This window comes from Lynx rufus, unplaced genomic scaffold (assembly GCF_022079265.1).
Source record: "Lynx rufus isolate CCGP_SWC_20201006 ecotype Redwood Valley unplaced genomic scaffold, mLynRuf1.p SCAF_28, whole genome shotgun sequence".
Taxonomy (NCBI): domain Eukaryota; kingdom Metazoa; phylum Chordata; class Mammalia; order Carnivora; family Felidae; genus Lynx; species Lynx rufus.
Window position 1 is genome coordinate 11579616 of NW_025814843.1, and position 22061 is coordinate 11601676.

At 55.8% G+C, this 22061-nt stretch overlaps 1 protein-coding gene across 3 annotated transcripts; it reads left to right on the plus strand.

The window, feature by feature from the left end:
- The first annotated feature begins 159 nt into the window (after window positions 1–159).
- Window positions 160–5807, plus strand: MIS12 (MIS12 kinetochore complex component). Of its 3 annotated transcripts, none has more exons than XM_047089703.1 (2): window positions 160–282; window positions 4015–5807. In XM_047089703.1, the coding sequence occupies exon 2, from the start codon at window positions 4055–4057 to the stop codon at window positions 4673–4675; it is 621 nt and encodes a 206-aa protein (XP_046945659.1). In that variant the 5' UTR covers window positions 160–282; window positions 4015–4054; the 3' UTR covers window positions 4676–5807. The 3 variants fall into 3 exon arrangements, with proteins under 3 accessions (XP_046945659.1, XP_046945658.1, XP_046945661.1); XM_047089702.1 differs by lacking the exon at window positions 160–282 and adding an exon at window positions 464–600; XM_047089705.1 differs by lacking the exon at window positions 160–282 and adding an exon at window positions 608–721.
- The last annotated feature ends 16254 nt before the right edge of the window (window positions 5808–22061 follow it).

Genomic DNA, 22061 nt, shown 5'->3' on the forward strand with positions numbered 1-22061 from the left:
CGAGGAGAGGCGTGTCAGTCCCGGTTCCTTCCACCAATCCGCGCCGGCCACAGCTGGCTTTCCCGCCCGGCCCCTTCCCGGGTCTGAGCGAGGCGCGGCCCCGCGCGGCCGGCCAATCAGGCGCCCGACGGCGTCCCGCCTGGGCCCTCGTTCGCGGAGGCCGGAATCCGCCCGTTGCCGGGGAGCCCGCGGCGCCGCCTCTCCGCGGCAGCAGGCGGTGGTTCAAAGGCGGTGGCGGGGAGCCGGCGCGCGGTCGGTTTCGCCACCCTCCCGCTCGCTCGGGTAAGGGCCGCGGGGCTGCGTCTCCTCCGGGGACCAGCGGGCAGGGACGGGGCCGCGCTCGGCACCACCGCCGGGCGCCCGCCCGCCGGGCCGCGCGCCGCCTGCCCCGAGATCCCGGCATGCCGCGGGGCCCGGCGGGAGGGGGCTGCGCGCCGGAAGTGGTCCCCGCCCGGCGGGGTCGGGGCTGTGCGGCGGTCCCCGAGCGGCGGAGGCGAGGCGGGCGGCCCGGAGAGAATCCCAGCCCTGGCGGCGGCTCGGAGCGGGTGCTGGGCCACGGCGCCCTTCCCTGAGGGGACGAAAACACCTCGGGGAAGGAAGGTAGCTGGGTTTGGTGGAAGAGAGTGGTCGGGTCCTGGCCGGCAAAGCGAGGAGCGTCACGGCGTGTTGGGGTGGCGGTCGGGAAGCAGTGACGGCTTCCGGAACGGGGAGCGAGCGGCAGGTGTGGTGGCGGATGACGAAGGGCCCGAGCGCAAGGCTGGGGAGGGTGGGCTGTCACGGGGTAGGAGTGGGTACCGCACGGGGAGAACCCCCCGGAGCGGATCTGCACACGCCGCGTTGCCCAACTTTACCAGCGATCAGAGAAATCCGCATTAAAATAGTCTCGCCTGGGGGCGCCTGGCTGGCTGGGTCCGGAGAGCGTGCGACTCTTCCTTTCCGGGAGGGGAGTTAGAGCCCCACGCCGGTGCAGAGAGGACTAAAGAATAAATAAATTAGCTTAAAAAAGTTAGTCTGCTCCCCAAGTACCACCCTCACGACCCTTTGGTAAAACCGTGCTGAATGTGTTGCTTGCCCTGGTGGGGGTGGGAACCCCTCCTCGGAGCTTTGGCAGTCGGTCTCTCAAAGGGATGACTGGCAAATTGGGAAAGTATTGAGAACCGTAGGGTTGGGTTAAGGTGGATCTTTCCGCCTGGGGGCTTGATCGGGATTGGGTAAGGATCCTGCCCTAACCGCCTAGCATTGGTGGAAACAGCAGAGGCGAGGGTTTCGGAGAATCTCATGGTGCAGATTATTGAGGTTTCCCGTTGAAGAGTTGATCCATCTTTTGGGGGGGTTCATACTGCACAGTCAAGCCGTTTGAACGGTGAAAATATTCTGGTCTCCCAGGATAGTAAAGTCACGCTAATGTAAACAGTAAGGTGGGGGTGGGGAGAGTGTAGGTAGTTTCAGCCCTCAGCGCCCAGGCTGTGTGTGGGGTACATACTTTTGGTTTTCAGAAAGCCACACTCTAAAACATTTGGGCGCCTGGGGCGTCTGGTAAACGTCGGACTCTTGATTTCAGTTCGGGTCATGATCCCAGGGTTCGTGAGATCGAGCCCCGTTTAGGACTCTGTGCTGAGTGTGGCGCCTGCTTGGGATTCCCCCTCCCTCTCAAAAAGTAACAAGAAATAAACAATGTTACATCTACCAGATTGGCAGAAATTAGGATGTTGGATAGTGTCAGGTGTTGGTGAAGACATGAGAAATGTTCTCGGACTGCGAGGGGGGTGTGTCAGTCAGCCTGAACTGCCACCTCTGCCCCTCCCCCGGAGTTCTGGAGAACGTTTTGGCGGTATTTAGTGGCATCACGCATGAGTAAGCTGCGTGGCCCAGCAACTACTTGCCTGTGTAAATAGCCCGCAGGTCCCCGGGGAAACATGATAGGGTGTTCCTTACACGGTTAGTTCTGGAAGCAAGGTGCTGAGAGCGGAGTGGGCACGTCCAGTGTGGTTTACGCGTGTGATAGAGTCGGTGGAAAACTTCGTCGGGACGCGGAGTGTGATGACGTGGCGTGGCTGCAGACGTGAAAACGTAGCGTGCGTGTGTATACAAAACCACGTGTCAGGAATATCTGACACCTAGCACATCAATGACAGGGGGACTGAAAAAGACCTACGTTAAAACAGTAGAGTAGGTTCCTCTGGGAGGTGAAAGACGGGAGAAGCCAGTAAGGAAGGACCAAAAAGTGTCGTGAAATAGGAAATCCTCCGTATGCACGCCCGAGGTCCTTAACCGGGGAGACCGCTGTTGGCGGAGGTCACGGGATGAAGGCCGTTGCCAGCCGTGTCCAAAGAGCTTGAACTTGATCTGAAGGGAGGCGTTGGGGAGCACGAGGAAATGGAAATCCTGCCAAGCCACAGCCCTCTCTACAGACGTGGGTGCGCACGTCCAGGTCACCGTGCGTCGTGTCGTCTGTGGGTGGGGTTACAAAGGCAGAAAGAAATTCTGCCCACTTTATTTTTATTTTTTTTTAATTTTTGTAATGTTTTATTTGTTTTTGAGAGAGAGAGAGAGAGAGAGAGAGAGAGAGAGATTGCGAGCGGGGGAGGGGCAGAGAGAGAGAGGGAGACACAGAATCCAAAGCAGGCTCCAGGCTCCGAGCTGTCGGCACAGAGCCCAATGTGGGGCTTGAACTCACGAACCGTGAGATCGTGACCTGAGCCAAGTCGGACGCGTAATGGACTGAGCCACCCAGGCGCCCCAGAAATTCTGCCCACTTTAGGCAGCCCACCAGTTGAACACGATTTAGCCGTCATATAACACGAATTCTCAAGATTAACGGTGTCTTCTCTTCCTGTAAAAAAAATTGGCCTGCACCATTTTTTAAATTTATTTATTTAAAAAATTTTTTTTAACATTTTGATTTTATTTTTTGCGAGACAGAGACAGACAGAGTGCTAGTTGGGGAGGGGCAGAGGGAGAGGGAGACACAGAATCCCAAGCAGGCTCCAGGCTCTGAGCCGTCGGCACAGAGCCCGACGCGGGGCTGGAAGCCACAGGCCGTGAGATCATGACCTCATCCGAAGTCGGGCGCTTAAGCGACTGAGCCACCCAGGAGCCTGTGGCCTGCACCATTTGCTTCAAATTCTTTCATGAAGGTTCTCCCGCATTCACCTGGTAGTTGAGCTGGCCGTTTGTTTGAACTGACTGCCTTTATCTGAAGGAATGATGAGGCCGCTCCCGTTTCTAGAATAAGCGTATTGTACAGCTCGGAAAAGGGTGCCTTGGTTAAATCCCCGCAGTGCTGGGGCGGGGGGAGGGGGTCTGAGTGCTCTTTTCCTAGGTGTTTACACTCGAAAGGAATGACCCCCCAGACCCTTGAAAAATCAGGTCGTGGTTGTAAAGCTGACAGGAGGCTCAGTCAGCGGCAGCTGGGGCTTTCAGATGGCTGGGTTCGTAGGACGGCGGGTGCGGGGCGGGGGGAGGTTGAGGACATCGGCAGGGGTGTGGTTGGAGGGCTGGGTGGCAGCGCCTAAGTGCAGTGGGTGGACCGAGCAAGGAAGCGGATCTCGGCACCGAGGGCCTTGAAGGCTGTGGTGTAATTTGATTACGGGAAGAGAGGAGTTGGAGAATGGCACATGAGGTCATGGTCAGGATGTGGGAGCAGCCGCGGAGGGGTTACCAATAGCGGCTGCCAGGTGAGAAGAGGGACGAAAACCATCAAAACCCAAGAAACGGAGTCTTAGGTCATCCGTCCAAATGTGAATGTCGCCCAGGATGGTAACAGTTCGGGAGACTGAGCCCCAGCCCAGAGCCCTGGATAATGAGGCGGGGGGGGGGGGGGTGGGAGAGCCTCCGGGAGGCCGGGTTTGTATCCTGTCGAGGACGAGCAGGCCGCATCAGGGCGCACAGGCTCCTTAGGTTGTGTCGGCTTCTTCCTTTTGCTTGCTTGCTCACCGCTGTCTGTCATACACTCTGCTCCTTTCATCAGATGATCGCTCATCCAAATGGATTTTCTCCTGTTGACATTTGCAGATTTCTCACCGTGGAAATTAACACAGCAGAAGTAGCCAAGATGTCTGTGGATCCAATGGCCTACGAGGCCCAGTTCTTTGGGTTTACGCCGCAGACGTGCATGCTTAGGATCTACATCGCGTTTCAGGACTACCTGTTCGAGGTGATGCAGGCCGTGGAGCAGGTCATCCTGAAGAAGCTGGACGGCATCCCGGGCTGCGAGGTCAGCCCCGTCCAGATTCGTAAATGCACGGAGAAGTTTCTTGGCTTCATGAAGGGACGATTTGACAGCCTCTTTGGCAAAATGGAGCAGCTGTTTTTACAGTTGGTTTTGCGTATCCCGCCAAACGTCTTGCTTCCGGAGGATAAAGCCCAGGAGATGCATCCTTGTGGTGAGAAAGAATTCCAGCTTCTCCAGAGAGAAATTGAAGAGTTGCAGGAGAGATACAAGACTGAAGCACGCGCCCAGCAGGCCCTGCTCGCAGAACTGGAGGAACAGAAAATTGTTCAGGCCAAACTCAGACAGACACTGGCTTTGTTTGACGAGCTCGAGAATGCTGGCAGAGATCAGGGGACTAGTGATTTTAGGGAGAGCCTGGCGTTCCTGGTCCAGAACTCCAGGAAACTACAGAATATTAGGGACAGTGTGGAAAGGGAAGGCAAAAGACTGAAAGTATCTTAACTTCTAGGCAGTAACAGGACCCGTCAGTAGAGTCACAGAGGATTTATGTCAAGGATGAGTCTTACTCTCGTGAACCATACATTTCTCGGCTTTGCTTTGTTCGCGCTCTCTTGTACTCCATCCCCCTCTTTTTTGGCCTGCTCTCCTGAGGTGTCCCCACACCCGCCTGGGCTGATCTCTGGAGCATCTGTCCGCCCCTCAGAGACTCTAGTAGGTGGGAAGGGTCCCTGGTTCGGTAACAACTCACCGCGGGGCACGACTGAGGAGGCAGAGCCGGCCTGGCCCGTCAGGGATGTTTGTAAACGTTCCGCCTTGGTCATGAGTCCTGTGTAACCTTGATCCTTTTGACTCACTCTTTGGATGCGATCAGGCGAGAAAAGGGTTAAGTGGGTGGCTTCCTTATTGCCCAGCCACTGCCCCTGGAGAGAGCCAGCACAGACTGCCTGCCCGTGTCCACCCCCGTGTCTTACGTGGGGAAGTTAGCCAAGGGACAGAAGCAGGCAGAAAACACACCCGTGATCTTTCGTAAAGAGGAAAGAAGTTGTTTTCGTTCCTAAAATAAATCCTTTCGTGATCAGGCTTTCAGTGACGGGACACAGTTTGCTGTCTGGGAGCCCAGCCGTGGAAGACCGTGCGTGGACAAAGAACTGGCCGATCTCTCCGGAATAGAAAGGGAAGCCTGGAACGCAGCCAGTGGCAAGGTTTCTATGAAATGACCGCTAGGTATTTGTATAATTTTTTCTCATACTTCAGTTAGTTTTGGAATCCGCGCTGTGCCTAACATTTAATTATCTTATTTATTCACACTCCTAAGCATCAACTATTTAGTTCCCACAGTGGGAAATTTTAGCTGTGTCTTGTGCTTAAATTTAGTGGAGTCTAATACTTTTCTTCTGTAACCCATGCACAATGTCCTGTCCCCAGAGAAAGAGGATAAATAGTGCTGCTTGCCTGCCACGTCTTCCTAAAGAACAGGGTTTGGAGTTTCTCCTTTATATGGAAGAGGAACTCAGGGCATTAACATTTGCGATTAAATATTCATAGGTTAAAGATGCCTGTGTTTACCTGGAATATGTGTATTATCAAAGAGTCTTTTCTAGTCCTGTACATTAAATGCATATATTTTAAAGGCTTTGGTTTGTGATTTTTTGCTGTCTAGAATGTCACGATATATTTCCTTTTTCAGTATGACCTTCTACCCAAATGAAAATTTTCTATTTTTGCATTTGTAGCTTATTATTACTGTTCTTTTCTAAGTAACCTCTATGTCCAACGTGGGGCTTGAACTCCTGACCCCAAGGTCAAGAGTCGTGTGCTCCACTGACTGAGCCAGCCCGGTGCTTCATGCTTGTAGTTTATTTAAAATCTCCTAGTATAGAGGGTTAGACGGTGATTCCCCCCAGAGGCATGTCCGTGTCCTGATTCCTGGGACCTGTGACTGTGCCTTATTCGGAGAAAGGGTCTTTAGCAGGAATAATCAAGGATCTGGCGATGAGGGGAGTGTCCTGAAATATCTGCACGGGGCCCCGAATCCAACGACCAGTGTGTTTATTAGAGAACGGCCCGGGGAGATTTGAGACGAGACGAGGAGGCAGTGTGACCGCAGAGGCAGGTGGGAGTGATGTGACCACAAGCCCGGGATGCCGGCAGCCACCGCCGGCTGGCAGAGGCAGGGACCAGACCCCCCGCTAGAGCCTCCAGAGGGAGTGTGACCCCCTCGTTTTGGATTTCTGGCCTCCAGAACCGGAAGGGAGTGCGTCCCTGTTGTTTCAAGCCACTGGGTCTGTGACACGTTATGGTAGCCACGGGAAACTAATACACCTAATTAAACCAGCATATTCATACTCGGAAGGAGGGAGGCTGTTTATTGAGGAGACAGTGCCTGAAAGCTGGTGGTCCCATACATGCAGTAAGAGGGTCTGTCTGAATGCTGTTAAAATATAGACGTGACCTGGACAGAAGGGCGAAGTCCACGGCGTTTAGAACTCAGGAGTTCGTGTTACGTGGAGTGAGTGCTTCGCAATTGGCCGCTACTCATACCGTTTGCCACGGTAGCGTCTCAGCAGGTGCAGTCACCCACCTGGCCCCATCATCTTCTGAGAATTCAATTCCTCCCCCAAAGACTCAGAAGTAAATCGGGATAATAACCCGCGCTTACCCACTCTGCTTCCCGGCCCCTCCCGTCCAGCCTCCGTCTCCCCCCGTTCCCCGCTCCCCTCTACGCGAATCCCAACCTTCGGTTTCCTCGGACGCCTTCTCCCCTGCTTTCCTAGTACGTGTTCCCCCTCGGCGTCAGGCCCGTGCCCGCTGGGTACCCCCGTCCTGCTGCCGCGGCACCAGGCAGCTGGTAGGTAGACAGTCGGGCGCGGTGTTAATGCAAAGTAGAGAGCAGACACGGGTCCCGTTACAAGGTGGGGAAAGGGCGGTAGAGTGTCCCCCGGATCGAGAAGGCTCAGACCAGAGAGCAGCGGGCGACCCCACACAGGTAACAGTTTCCTTCGGGGTAACTCAGCGACGCGGGATCGGGCAGCCAACGATCCAGCTGGCCGGCTCTTCTCGGCCACGTCTGGCCCTCGGTCCGCAGACTTTTACAGAGCAAGGGACGAGCGGTAGGGCCTTGCGGTGAGGTCACAGGGCTCACGTGCACCCGGTGTACAGCCAACCTTTGATCAGATCACGTGGCGCCACTACCTGCACATCAGGAAGGGGAATGACCGTTAATCCCTACCATTCATGGGAGGCCGAAACAGACCTCCCCCGATCCTGACCTGGGTGGGCGTTTCTAAGGTATGTGTATTAACCTCCACGGGGCCCGGAACACGTGGCCGCAAGAAGGGTCGTGGGGAGAACACGGGCAAGACGGAGGGATGTTCTCAGCGTGCCTCCTGACTACCGACCCTACATGAGGGGCGGCCAGGTAAGACGTTCCGCGCTCGGTTCCGGTGCGTGTGTGCCGGCACGGGATGGGGGGGTCCCCATACCATCAAGTAACTTTTGGACACCACCTGGGTCTCCTACAACTCAATTCTGACCGTATATACGCTGTGGTCACATCATATTCACCAGTCCAACGAGGCTGCCCCCTCGTCAGACGCCAGGCAGAAGCCCAGGTGGTTAGCCTCTGCTTCTGACCAACTGCCTGTCAATCGGTCACAGGTTCCCATGACCCCCTCCTCGGGCTCAATTTGCTCCAGTGGCTCTCGGAACCTGGGAGACCTTTTTACCGTTAGACTAACAGTTTATTACAAAGGACGTATAAATCAACAGCCAGATGGAGGGATATATAGGACGAGGTCCCAAACGAAGGAGTTTTTGTCCCCGTGGGGTTTGGGGCCAGTGTGGTGGCATGTGGGAGCTTTCCAAACCCCCTCCTTTGGGGTTTGTATTCAGGCTGCGTCACATACATCAATGGCCATTGGTGTTTGAGGTTGGACCCCTACCTCACACCATGTACAAAAGAGAACCCAAAATGGATCAAAGATCTAAATATAAATGCTAAAACTAAAAATGCTTGGAAGAAAACATAGGCTTAACTCTTCCTGAGTTTGAATTAGGCAGTCGTTTCTTAGGACACCAAAACACAAGGAGCAAAGGGAAAAAGATCAATGACATCATCAAGTTTAAAGATAAAAAAAAAAACCTTTGATGGGGCACCTGGCTGGCTCAGTGGGGGGAGTGAGCGACTCTCGATCTCAGGGTCATGAGTTCGAGCTCCGTGTTGGGTGTAGAGATTACTTAAAAATAAAAGATAAAAATCAAAGATTAAAAAAACCTTTGTACTTCAAACACATTGTCACGAAAGTTAAAAGGCAGTCCACAGCACGGGAGAAACATTCTGCAAACATACGACCCCGAGATCAAGGTCTTGTAGGGTTCACCTGCTGAGCCAGCCAGGGCCCCCAACTTTTTTTTTTTTTTTTTTGCATTTTTTCAACAGGCCCAATTTTATTTTATTTATTTATTTTTTTAACGTTTTATTTTATTTTTGAGACAGAGAGAGACAGAGCATGAACGGGGGAGGGGCAGAGAGAGAGGGGGACACAGAATCGGAAGCAGGCTCCAGGCTCTGAGCCATCAGCCCAGAGCCCGACGCGGGGCTCGAACTCACGGACCGCGAGATCGTGACCTGAGCTGAAGTCAAACGCTTAACCGACTGAGCCACCCAGGCGCCCCAACAGGCCCAATTTTATAAAGGCGCAGAGGATCTGAAAAGATACTTCTTCAAAGAAGGTAGACTGGTAAACACAGGAAAAGATCGTCGACATCATTGCCATCAGGGAAATGCAAACCAAAACCATGATGAGATTCCACTTCATACACACTAAAGTTATGTCTTAAAAAAGGAAAAGGTTATCAGACGCTTGGGGGGCTCGGTCGGTTAAGTGTCTGACTCTTGATTTCGGCTCATGTCATGATCTCACGGTTCATGAGTTCGAGCCCCGCGTTGGGCTCTGCACGACAGTGCGGAGCCTGCTTGGGATTCTTCCTCTCTCTCTGCCCCTCCCCTATTTGTGCCATCTCTCTCTCTCTCTCTCTCTCTCAAAAATAAATAAAACCTTAAAAAAAAAAAAGCTTTAGTTTGGCAAGGAAGTGGAGAGATTGGAACCCTCCTACGGTTCAGGCGAGAATGTAAAATGGTACAGCCACTTTGGGAAACAGTCTAGAAGTTTCTCGCACAGTTAAACAGGAAGTTACCCTACGACTCAGCATTCCCAACCTGAGCAGGATGAAAACACGTGTCCACACATACACAGAAAGTTGCGCCTGAATGTTCACAGCAGCTTTATTCATAGTAGCCAAAAAGTGGAAAACCACCCGAATGAACCCACCTAATGGACAAACAAAATGCGGGGTGTCCGTACAATGGGCTCTTGCTCCCCGATAGAAGGGAAGCGCGGATTCCCGCCGCATTGGGGGTGGGCTTCGAAAACACGCCGAGTGACAGGCGCTGGTCACCAAGGGCCGCGCGCTGTCTGATTCCGTTTGTACGAAATGTGCAGGACAGTCGAATCCCTAGAGACAGGAAGTCCATTCGTGGTTGCCTAGGGCTGGAGGGGGGGCTGGAGGGAGATGGGTGAGGGGTGCAGGGGTCATGAAATATCCTACTATCGATTAGGATGATGGCTGCACAAATACGCGAATATACTAAAAGCCATTGAACTGCACATTGTATAACTTTTCTTTTTTTTTAAGTAGTCTTCATGCCCAGTGTGGAACCCAACGTGGGGCTTCAACTCGGACCCTGAGATCAAGACCTGAGCTGCGGACATCGAGTAGGATGCTTAACCAACGGAGTCACCCAGGCACCCCCAGTTGTACACTTTAAATGAATGGGTTCTGTGGTAGGTGAATTACATCTCAATTATGCTGGTAAAAATGACACTCCAGAAACAACGCCTGGGTTCATCTAGTTCCGTCACCGGTCTTGTGACCTGGGGCAAATCCCTTCACCTATGTCTCTTTCCTCATTTTGCAAAATGGAGAAATGAAAAGAAACGCCTCACGGGGCTGCGAGAATTCCAGCTACAGAAGACGTGAAACCTGTCACGCGGTAGGTTCGGTTATTAACGAACTTGGCGAGCTCCACGACAGTGAGACTTGTCCCTGTTTTGCTAATCGCTGCCTCCTGTGCTAGACTCCCAGGAAACAATGAGATGCGTAAAAACTTAATCCGTGTATTCTCCCAATTTGAGCTGCCGCTATCCCACGTGGCTAAGTTCCGATTGTCTCCCCCAACGTGAACGTCCTCGTGTCCCACGACGTTCAGAAGCCACTGTCCGCTGTCTCCGTGTATCTCCCCACTCCTGACAGCCCAACACAGAACAGGACCAAGCTGCTCTAAATAGTTGTGTCTCCCGCCATCGTGTGTGATCTGCTGAGAGTCCGTTTACTGGACGTCTTGTTAGTTTTGCCTGCACAGCCGCCATGGTCGTGGCGACTTGGATTTTCCTTTGGGAGACGATTTCTTTCCTATAGCGTGCTATTTTCCTGGGACTGCGTACTAAGTCATCTCTTCCGCCTTCCGGACAAAGGTGGGCACGCGACCCTAGCCGGTCACTGAGACTCTCTCTAGGATTTGATTCTTGAGCAACACGTTAAAAGGACCCCCCAAAATGAGTCCATTTGTTTTTACAGTTGAACCCTAAAGGCTGTCCATTAGTACTTGAGGGGAGAGGCTGGATATTTTGGGCAAGGAAACCTCATATTGGAAGCCCAGAAACTGAGGGACAATTGGGAGCTCAAAACAGGGGAGCGGTAATTCAAATATCGTGGGGCATTTAAACCGTGTAAGAGGCAACGTGTCCGGGCCAGACACAAAGCGATCGCCGACAGTTCACGTGACCGTGTGAGAGTACTGGAATTTTAATATCGGTTAGAAAATATGGGCCGAGGGGCGCCTGGGGGGCTCAGTCGGTTGAGCGTCCGACTTCAGCAGGCCCGCGGCGATCTGGGGTCATGGGCACACAGAAATGGGAAGTGACAAGGTGCTGATGTCAGAGTGCACAGGGCTCGTGGAGACACAACCTGGGTGAATCGGAGCGGGGGCAAAGTCTAGAGCTCAGTGCCGGGGAGGGGACGGGACTGGGGCAGAAGTATCTGGTAACAGAGGCAAGCAGGGAGTAAAGCCACAAGGGGACTGTCACAGGCCCGTTAGGGGACAGAACTGGACACATCGTGGGAAGCTGCTAGGGAGAGAGAGAGGCCTGTGTGGCTACTTAGTGGAGGGAGACGCCCCGTCTTGGCGGGATGACAGGTGTCTGGGAGGGGAGGTCGGGGCGCTGGGAGGGGTGTTGGGTGAAACCGGGGCAGCCTGGCACGGTGGCACATGAATGGACAACTGAATACACAGGAGGCTGAAACAGGGATTTATTTCACGGGAGGTGAGAGGAGCCTCAGGCACATGCACGTGATGAGGCCGCGCAGGGGTGATGCCATTGAACGTCCATGAATAAAAGGACAGGGCAGATGCGTGAATAACCCGCCCAGGTGGGTTTTGGGGTTAGGCCTTTTGGGTCTGGGACGGAAACCAGCTAGGAGTCCGGTCGTTTTCGTGCACGAATTCTTGCCAATGACAGACACCCCACGCCCTTCGCTTTGGGACCCGGAGGAGCTCGGGGTCGGGATGAAGCCGCCGCGCACTCCCCAACCCCACAGAGCCCTCCCGCGCACCCCGGCCAGGGCCCCGGAGGCTCATCCCGCGCAGGCCCCGGGGCCCACGCCGTCCACGACAGGGCGACAGCGTGGCCTCCTGCCGGGACAGCCTCTCCTGCTGGCGGTCTCGGCCCCCCCGGCCGGCGGCGGCAGCAAAGCCTCAGGCAGGAGAGACGCACAGTCCGGGTCAGCACGCGGCGGGCCACCCGACAGCCGCCACACTCACCGTGTCCTGCGCTCCGGTCCAGCCCCAGCTCCGGGGCCCGGCTGGCGCTCCTGGGGGGCGGGCGATGCAGCATCACAGGGCTCGGCCCGGCCGGGTCAGGGCGCCCACCCTCCCTCCCCGCGGGGCCCGGCTGGTCCTTTAAGGAACCGAAGGTTGGGCCGGGCTCCCCGCGCGCGCTCCCACCCGCTGAAGGGTAGGGTCCCGGGCCGCACCCCGACACTCTAAACGCCGGGGGGGGGGGCGTGGGTGTGTGACTGTCCCCTCCCCCCCATCTCAGCTGCAAACACCCTTCTTTCATCAGGGCAGCGGCTCTGGACGCGCCCGCGGACGCGCGGTCACACAGAGGCGGCGGCGAGCAGGGGACAAAGTAACAAGCGTGAGAAGCCAGAGAAGGGGGTGCGGCGCGCGTCCCGGACACGAAAGGCCGCGCCCGTGGTCTCCCCGCCCGCGCGCGGGCCCTCGGGACGGCGGCAGGTGCACCTAGCTGAAGAAGCAGGAGGTGATGGAGAAGGCGATGGCCGCGTAGACGAAGACCGACAGGTGCGGGCAATGGTCCAGGCAGCAGCCCTCGTCCGGGGGGGGGGCGCGCGTCTCGGCCCTGGGGGGCTGCCCCGCACGGGCCCCCCGCGCCCTCCCGCCGGCGCGCCGCCCCGACCTCCTGCCCGCGGCCGACGCCGACCGGGGCGCGCGGGCCGCGGGGGGCTCTTCCGGGGGCGGCTCGTCGAGCAGGCCCCCGGAGTCGGCGTCGGGGTCCGGGCGGGTCTGCGCGGGGTCCCGGGGCTCGGGCCGGAGGAGCGCGGCCGCCGTGGGCGCGGAGCGCGGGGGTCGCTGCGGACTCGGCCCCGCGCCGTGTCCGCCCGCGGAGGGGGCGGGGCCGCTGGGCTGCGCGCCTCCCCGGCTCCTCCCCGCGCCCGAGACCCGCCCCCCGCGTCCGCCGCGCGTTCCCATGGCAACCGGGGGCGGTGGCGGGGGGAGAGCTGCGAGCGGGGACCACCCCCCAGGGATGTGAGCAGGGGGCGCCTGGATCCCAGCTGCGCGCGCCGAGCTTCCCGGGGGGGGGGGGGCAGGGGCGTTGTCTTAAAATAAATGATTTATTCAGAGTCTTTCTGTTTTTTGTTTTTCTTAACCTAAATTTCCGTACATGAGGAAACGAATTCATCATCTTTGCAGAAAACGTGGAAGTTGGGAAGCGCCTTGCGCGCAAGTGCGGCCACAAAACAAAGCCTCGCGTCATCCCAAGGCCCAGAGATGGATGGTGTTTCTCCTTCCTTCTTTCTTGCCCTCTCCCTACAGCGCCATCTGTATCTGCCTGTCCTGGGCTCTCGGAGGATTCGGAGCATTAGGAGCTAGCGCTTTCTCCACGCCCCGCCCCCCCCACCTCAGTCAGGCCCCTCCGGGCACCCCCAGGCCCTCCTCTGGCTCCCACTCGTGTGTCACACGCTGCTGGGCCCCCCGAGGTTCCAAGGCTGGCTGCGGTTGCCTCGTGGAATGTGGACAGCACGGCCACTGGGCCTGGGTTGGGTCCCAGGGAACTGGAGGGGCGCGCTGGGCCACCCTGCAGGTGCAGCAGACTCAGACGGTCATCAGGGAACTCATGGCCTCCTGTAAGGGAGAGGCCCCCTGGGAACCAGGCCCGGGGTGCAGAAACGGTGTCACCGGGGTGCTCTGTCTCTCCGTCTCAGGGTGTTGCCAGCGATATCTTGCAGGGCCAGAGGCTCCTACACAGCAGGAGGTACTCAGAATACTGCTGATATTCTGATATAAGGAATGGACGGCTGAGCCCATCTCGCAGCTTAGCAAGCCCAACTCGCAGAGCTTCTAGCCCGCTAGGACACGGAGAACGTGGAACCCTCCAACATCGCGGCTGGGGACGTAAAAAGGTACGGTGGCTTTGGAAAACGGTTTGGCAGTTTCATAAGAAGTTAAACGTGCACCTGCCACATCGGGACATCGGGAGTTGCGCTCCCAGGGTTCTGCCCACGAGAAACCGAAGACGTGCTCTCCTACCAAAACAGAGACTCGTAAGCTAGTGTCCACAACAGCGTTATCGGTAATAGCCCCAAACTGGAAACAAGGCAAACGTTCATCGAATGGTAAATGGATGAACGAAATGTGGCTGGTTGGTTCGCGCAATCGAATAATATTTGGCAATAAAAACAAGGTAGCTACCGATCAATGATACAACGCACACAAACCTCAAAAACGTTACACGAAGTGGAAAAACACCAGATGCACAAGAGCACAGATTGTATGATCCCACTTACAGGAAACGTCTAGAAGAGACGCATTTATTTACAGAGACAGAAAGCATGTGGCTGGTTGCCTGGGGCTGGGGGGTGAGTGGGGAGGAAAGGAACTGCAGACAGGCTCAGGGCAATTTTTTAGAGTGACGGGGATGTTATGTTCTGAACCCCGATGGTGGTGATGGTTCCATGGCTCTTTATATTTCTAAAATTCATTGATGTGCACGCCTAACGCATGTGCCTTCTGTGGTGTGTGAATTATACTTCAGTAAGGCCATTATTAAAAAAAAAAAAAAACTACACTGGGGCGCCTGGGTGGCTCAGTCGGTTAAGTGTCCAACTCTTGGTTTCGGCTCAGGTCATGATCTCACGGAATGTAAGTTGGAGCCCCACATGGGGCTCTGGGCTGACTGTGCAGAGCCTGCTTGGGATTCTCTCTTTCTCCCTCTCTCTCTGTCCCTCCCCCGCTCACTCTCTCTGTCTGTCTCAAAATAAATAAGTTAATGGGGTGCCTGGGTGGCTCAGTGGTTGGGCGTCTGACTTTGGCTCAGGTCATGATCTCGTGGTCCGTCGGATCGAGCCCCTTGTCGGGCTCTGTGCTGACAGCTCGGAGCCTGGAGCCCGCTTCGGATTCTGTGTCTCCTTCTCTCTCTGCCCCTTCCCCACTTGTACTCTGTCTCTTTGTCTCTCAAAAATAAATAAATGTGAAAAAAATTTTTAAAAATTAATTAAAAATATTTTTTAAATAGAGTTTCCTCTATCTTCTTAAATAAATAAATAAACAAAAATGTAAACAAAAAAAAACTACACCAAGTTATCATTTCCTAGATACTGGGTGAGCTAACCAAACCGAAACAAAAACCGTGTGATTTTATTCACGATTCTGTGGGTAAGCCGTCCATCAGGAAACTTGGTTCTCCTCCAGCAGGTGACCTTGAACTTACACATATGCTGGTCTCAGGGTTCCAGGCACAGCCAGAGGGATGCTATAAGGCACACGGACTGTTCCGGCCTCCGCTTGCACTACACTCGCTGTCCCACTGGCCAAAGCAAGTCACACGGCCAAATCCAGATTCAAAGTCCGTGCAAAGTCCCATCGCAGAGTGATGGGCAGAACTGGTGGCCGCCTTCTGTGAGTTGCACCTTCTGTGAGTTGCCATAGAGAAGAAGAGAGTCAAGCCGCTTCCTTAGGGTTCCATGGCTGGTACGGATTCTGGTGCTCCCACTTTTACCCACTATGCCATTTACCAACCAGCACGGAGTGCTGTTTGAACGTGGTGCGAGAGGCAGAGAGGGGTTTAGACTTTATCTGGAGGCACTAGAAATCCGCTGGAAGGTTTAAGCCGGTTGGCATTTTGGAAAGCTCACTCTGGCCGTGGTATGGAGGCCGGGCAGGGGTCTGTGGCAGAGCGATCCCTGAAGACTTCATTAGATCAGGCTCGAGCCGAAAGGGGGCCCAAGTGGCCGTGGGGACGAAGAGAGGAGAGCGCAGAGGACATTTGAGAGCTACGGTGGGACTTTGCCAATAACTGATGGGGGGTGGGGAACAGGTGTGGGTACCTGAAGTTTCCCCAGTAGATCTAGAAGAAGGTGATGAGTTGGCTCTGAGGTCCCTCTGGGAGATGTGGGGGGCAAGGTCCCTTTGCCAAAAGCATCCTCAGGTGCAAGGTCTAAGCCAGCAGTCCAGATTCAGGAATTACTGGTGTGGAGGGGACGGGTGAGGCCGCAGGTGTAGACGAGATCGCCCAGGAGAGAGGCAAGAGATGAGGCCAAAGGATGAACGACGTTTGATTGTTGCGTTTTAGAAAAAAATATAACCAGTGCACTGAACTTTTCACAGATTTCACAGATACTACTGTTTAGGACAAGTGTAACAATTTTTAAGTGAGTTAAAGTTAGAGAAGTTATGTGGGGCCACCTGGCTGGCTCAGTCGGTGAAGCGTGCGACTCTTGATCTCGGGGTCGTGAGTTCGAGCCCCCTGTTGGGTGTAGAGATTACTTAAAAAAAAAGTCTTAAAAAGAAAACAAACAAAAGAAAAAAACTTAAGTCATGAAACTGTACAGATGGCTCACAGACATGGCGACAATCAGGCCAGGTGAGGAATGCCCAAATTTGGGAAATGCCAGGACGACGTATGTGAAAATGCTCTTAACTGAGCAGCTCTTTGCAAGCATGCGTGAATGTTACTAACAACACCTCTCTTCCAGAGACTGTGGTGAGTTCCGGGGGAAATGGAACTCTATCCCATAAACTCCACCCCATTCTTCCCATATTCTGCCCGATATGGGCAATGGGTGTTTTCTCAGCTTTACTTAAAAGTGTTACCGTGATGCAAACGGCCTCAAGTCCCCCCCCCCCCCCACCTCCTTCCAGCTGGATCTATCGCTTTGAGGCCCCCTCACCATTGAAGTGACCCCTTCACCAGGGGTCAGGGAATTTTTCGAGTTGCACACCAGAAGAACAATCTGAGGGCACTGAAGAGTATGGGCGAGGCTGAGAACTGAGAAAGCCACAGCACGGTGGAACAGGGGGTGGGGGGCTTGGGAGCCGGAGGGAGCCTTGGGGCTGGTCTTTGGTGCAACAAAAGGTGATTTTATTAAAGCACGGGGACAGGACCCATGGGCAGGAAGAGCTACACTGGGTCGTGACGGGTAACTGGTTATATATCCTCAGGTTGGGAGGGGGTCAGGGACGGTGTAAATCTCTAAGGAATTTTGGAAGCAAGGTTTCCAGGCCCTTGAGGGGCTGCTGTTAGCAAAACATCATTTATTACCATCTAGTAAGACCCCAGTCACGAGACCCCTCAGATGTATATGAAGGGGGCCATAAGCTTGGAGGAGGATGGCCAGCATATACTTGGGGGTTAAAGATAAAGGAGGTTTGCAAAGGGATTTTTATGTTAAATAGACTTACAGGATCCTGGGGGGTCAGGACAATGTTGAGCCAAGATTCCCTTTTGTCCCCGGCAAAGTGTCATAATCTAGGCAGCTGAGCTCCTAGAGGGAGGTCACTCTGCGGGTTACAAGGACTTGTCAGTGGCTGGAGGCAGTAAGGCAGTTTAGTTTCTCATCTGCCTTAGTTTCCCGCGTCCCCATGGCGGCACTTAAACCCCTTTCCATCTTGATGAGGGGATATTAGGAAATGGAGTCTATAGGTTTCTGGGGATTGGGCAATGGATGACTGCCTCTTTCTTGCGGTTACTAAGTGATCCGCAAATGGGGGACGGAGTTGGGGGGGGGTGGGTAGCTTGTACTTGGCCCTCAGCTTGCCTTAGGCTCCACCGTCAATCAGTCAGCTCTCACAGGGGATGTGGGGGGCAGTCAGGAGGACCCTCGGCTCTGTTACGAGGGGCTGGGCAGATGAGGCCATTTACAGCCTGGACTTGGGCCACAAGCGCAAACTGGGACAGCCTGAGTCTAAGTGGGGGTGTCACGGACAGGGCCCCAGCTTCCTCTGAGGTCTCAGGGACAGTGGACGCCTCTGTGTCTAGGAAGCCAAGTGTGACGATCCCTAGGGAGGGACCGGGTGAAGGACAGACAAGTGACGGGTCCTCACTCAAGCAGCAGAGACAAGAATCAGGTGGTCTGAAGGGTCCGGGCTGGGGGCGTCATGACGGGGTTGCTCCCGGGGCAGTTCCATCCCCCTGCCTCTGGGGTGGGTTCCCCACCGAGTAGAGCCCATCCCATGCAAAGTCTTCCGCTCCTAGAAACTTGCCGGATTTCTGCCCCCCTCTGTCCCAGCCTCGGGGCCTGGGGCCGTTCCTCCCAGAGCATCTGCGGCGAGGCCCAGACTCTGAAGCAGGGCCCGGCCTTCCAGGGCCACTCTGGGCTTCGGGGCCCCGAGAGTCACCTCTCCATCCCTGCCATCCATCTGTGGAGCCCTGTGCCTCTCACAAGCTGCCCATCTGCAGCCCGTGCGGGGAGAACAACACTTGCGGATGGGTGGGCAGGGGCTGGGGCTGGGCTAGGTGAGCAGGCCTGGGTCAGGGGCAGGGCTGTGTGGGCAGGGCTGGGCAGGGGCAGGGCTGGGTGAGCAGGGCTGCATGGGCAGGGCTGGGGCAGGGGCAGGGCTGGGTGAGCAGGGCTGGGTGGGCAGGGCTGGGGCAGGGGCAGGGCTGTGTGGGCAGGGCTGGGTGAGCAGTGCTGGGGCAGGGGCAGGGCTGGGAGTGCAGGGCTGGGTGATCAGTGCTGGGGCAGGGGCAGGGCTGGGAGTGCAGGGCTGGGTGATCAGTGCTGGGGCAGGGGCAGGCTGTGTGGGCAGGGCTGGGTGAGCAGTGCTGGGGCAGGGGCAGGGCTGGGAGGGCAGGGCTGCGTGGGCAGGGCTGGGTGGGCAGGGCTGGGGCAGGGGCAGGGCTGGGAGGGCAGGGCTGGGTGAGCAAGGCTGGGTGGGCAGGGCTGGGTCAGCAGGGCTGGGTGGGCAGGGCTGGGTCAGCAGGGCTGGGGCAGGGGCAGGGCTGGGTGAGCAGGGCTGGGTGGGCAGGGCTGGGGCAGGGTCAGGGCTGGGTGAGCAGGGCTGGGTGGGCAGGGCTGGGTCAGCAGGGCTGGGGCAGGGGCAGGGCTGGGTGAGCAGGGCTGGGTGGGCAGGGCTGGGGCAGGGGCAGGGCTGTGTGGGCAGGGCTGGGTGAGCAGTGCTGGGGCAGGGGCAGGGCTGGGAGGGCAGGGCTGCGTGGGCAAGGCTGGGCTGGGGCAGGGGAATGGCTGGGTGAGCAGGGCTGGGAGTCAGGGCTGGGGCAGGGGCAGGGCTGGGTGAGCAGGGCTGGGTGGGCAGGGCTGGGTGGGCAGGGCTGGGGCAAGGGCAGGGCTGGGTGAGCAGGGCTGGGTGGGCAGGGCTAGGAGTCAGGGCTGGGGTAGGGGCAGGGGAATGGCTGGGTGAGCAGGGCTGGGTGGGCAGGGCTGGGTGGGCAGGGCTGGGAGTCAGGGCTGGGGCAGGGGCAGGGCTGGGAGGGCAGGGCTGGGTCTCCTTAGGCAGCATCCAGTTCAGAGATGAGTCTCAGACCCCTGCCACCTCTTTTCCGTCCTGGCAGCCCTACCTTGGGATAGGGCCCGGGCTGTTCCATCCGCGGGGGCTGGGGGAGGCCAGACAGGAGATCCTAGAGCTGACCACTGTCCTGCCTGTTCCAGAGAGAAGCTCCCCTCAAGTCGCCAGGTGGGACCCTTCTGTCGGCCTCCTCCTGCGTGTCTGGAGGACCTGCACACGGAGCCTCTGGGGACCGAGGACGGCTTCTGGGGCCCCACGGGGCCTGTGGCTACCACGGGGTTGCCGAAGAGAAAAGCTCGCACCGGTGAGTGGGGAGGGGGGACTCTGCTGTCCCGGGCTGGCCTCCCACGTCACCCTCCCCACGGCCAGTCAGCAGCATACCCCTGCTCAGGGGGTCCCCTCCCCTCCAAGCCAGCGGGGAAGGACACGGCCCAGAGACGGAGCCAGTGCTTTTGTTGTGGAAAAGGGGGTTTTATTGTAAACATTTTCCACCATACACGAAAACAGAGTCCAAGGAATGTCCATGTGCCCATTCTCCACCTTCAACAGCCGTTAGGCCAAATTTATTCAGTTTCCCGTCTTCTGTTGTTACAGCATTTTAAATCCAAGATGCTGAGTGATTTCACCCTTAAATATTTTGTGATGCATTTCTTTTTTTTTTTAATTTTTAAGTTTATTTATCTTGAGAGAGAGAGAGAGAGAAAGCGCACAAGTGGGGTAGGGGTGGAGAGAGGAAGAGAGAGTCCCAAGCAGGCTCCATACTGTCAGCACAGAGCCTGGCTTGGGGCTTGAACCCACGAGCCATGAGATCATGACCTGAGCCGAGATCAAGAGTCGGACGCTCAACCGACTGAGCCCCCCAGGGCGCCCCGAATGATGCATTGCAAAAAAATGCAAAGAAAGACCTTCTCTTCTGTGACCACGATAACCTTTCGCACATCTAATATTTACAACAAGTCCTTCCAGTCAACTGATACCCAGTCCGTATTCAAATGTGCTCGCTTGTCTAAAATGCATCCCTGCGGGTGGTCAGTTCTGATCAAATGTTGTGTCTCTTAGAGCTCCTTTATTTATTTTATTTTTATTTATTTTTTTAATTTTTTTAACGTTTATTTATTTTTGAGACAGAGAGAGACAGAGCATGAACGGGGGAGGGGCAGAGAGAGAGGGAGACACAGAATTGGAAGCAGACTCCAGGCTCTGAGCCATCAGCCCAGAGCCTGACGCGGAGCTCGAACTCACGGACCGTGAGATTGTGACCTGAGCCGAAGTTGGACGCCTAACCGGCTGAGCCACCCAGGTGCCCCCTTAGAGCTCCTTTAAATCTCTTTCCGGCATATACTCCTGTGGCTTTTGTTTGTTTGTTTGTCTTTATTTTGTGTATTTATTTATGTTGAGAGAGCGTGAGCGGGGGAGGGGCAGAGAGAGGGAGAGAATCCCGAGCAGGCCCCACATTCAGCACAGAGCTGGACGTGGGGCTCAAACCCACGAGTTATGAGATCATGACCTGAGCAGAAACCAAGAGTCGGATGCCTACCCGACCGAACCACGCAGGCACCCCAGCAAATAGGCCTTTTAAAAACCAGGACACTTTACTGGTTCCTCACCACCATCATCGTCATGGAAACAGCTAACCGCCCCACCGGCCATGTGTTAAGCTGTCCGCGTGCACCAGGTCAGCTAGGACTCAAAGCTCTGAGATGGGTGCTAGTATCATCCCCATTTCCAGATGGGAAAGCTGGGATTGGGAGGCTCTACGACGTGCTCAGAGATCCACGGTCGGAGAGCAGAGGCGCCAGGGCTCAAACCCAAGTCCTTCTGACTATGGCGTCTGGATTTGTGACCGTTCTATTAGAGCCACGTTGCCCTGTACAGGGTCTGGCGTCTGCTCTGTGAATCTGCATAGACTAATTCTGTGTCTGCCTCTCCCTGCTCCATCCAGGGTTTGCTTGCCCGTGGCTGGCTCCTACCACTGGCCCAACACGGGTCTCCGTTTTGTGGTGAGAGGGCCAGCGACCATCGACATCGAATTCTGCGCCCGGAACCAGCACCTGCGCAGGACGGTCCCACAGCACAGCTGGACGGTGGCAGGGCCTCTGTTTCACATCAAGGCCGAGCCAGGGGCCGTGGCGGCTGTGTACCTCCCGCGCTTTGGGGATCTCCGAGATAAGCGGGAGGGAGGCGTGCAGGGGAGGTGATGGTGGTAAGAGAGTGGGCCTGGAAGGGGCTTGGGTGGCGGGGTCCTGGGGGAGGAGCGCGTGGCATCCTCAGAAAGACTGAGAGTGTTACAGAAGCGGAGTGTGGTCCTCTGGGCATATCTTTTTGGAAGCATTTTTAGCCTCGTGATTCTTCTTGCCTGAATTACTTGCAAGTTTCCCTAAATCGAAAGTGGTCTCCTTGATAACACTGTTAACTGCTGTCTACTAAGTGTGCTTTACCCAGATTGTATCACTCGTGGTCCCAGCAGGAGACAGACCGCATACCCAGTTGAGGTTCTTGAAGAGGCTTTTCAAAGGCAGGGCTGTTTGCAAAGTCAGGTAAAATGAACTATCGGGGATGGTGGGGTTCCCGGGGACTAGCACCGGAGGGGGAACGTTACTACTCCTACAGGCAGGGAGAAGACACCGTGTCACCAGATTCCTTCTGGAAGCCGGAGCCATGAATGAGGGGCTTGCCAGGAGGATAGGTAGTTATAAGGGGCAACGCATCTTTTCTGACCTCTCTCGCTCCCAAAGACTTCCTGCAGACAACTTTCCAAGAAATATAAGCTCACAATCAAAAATCTCA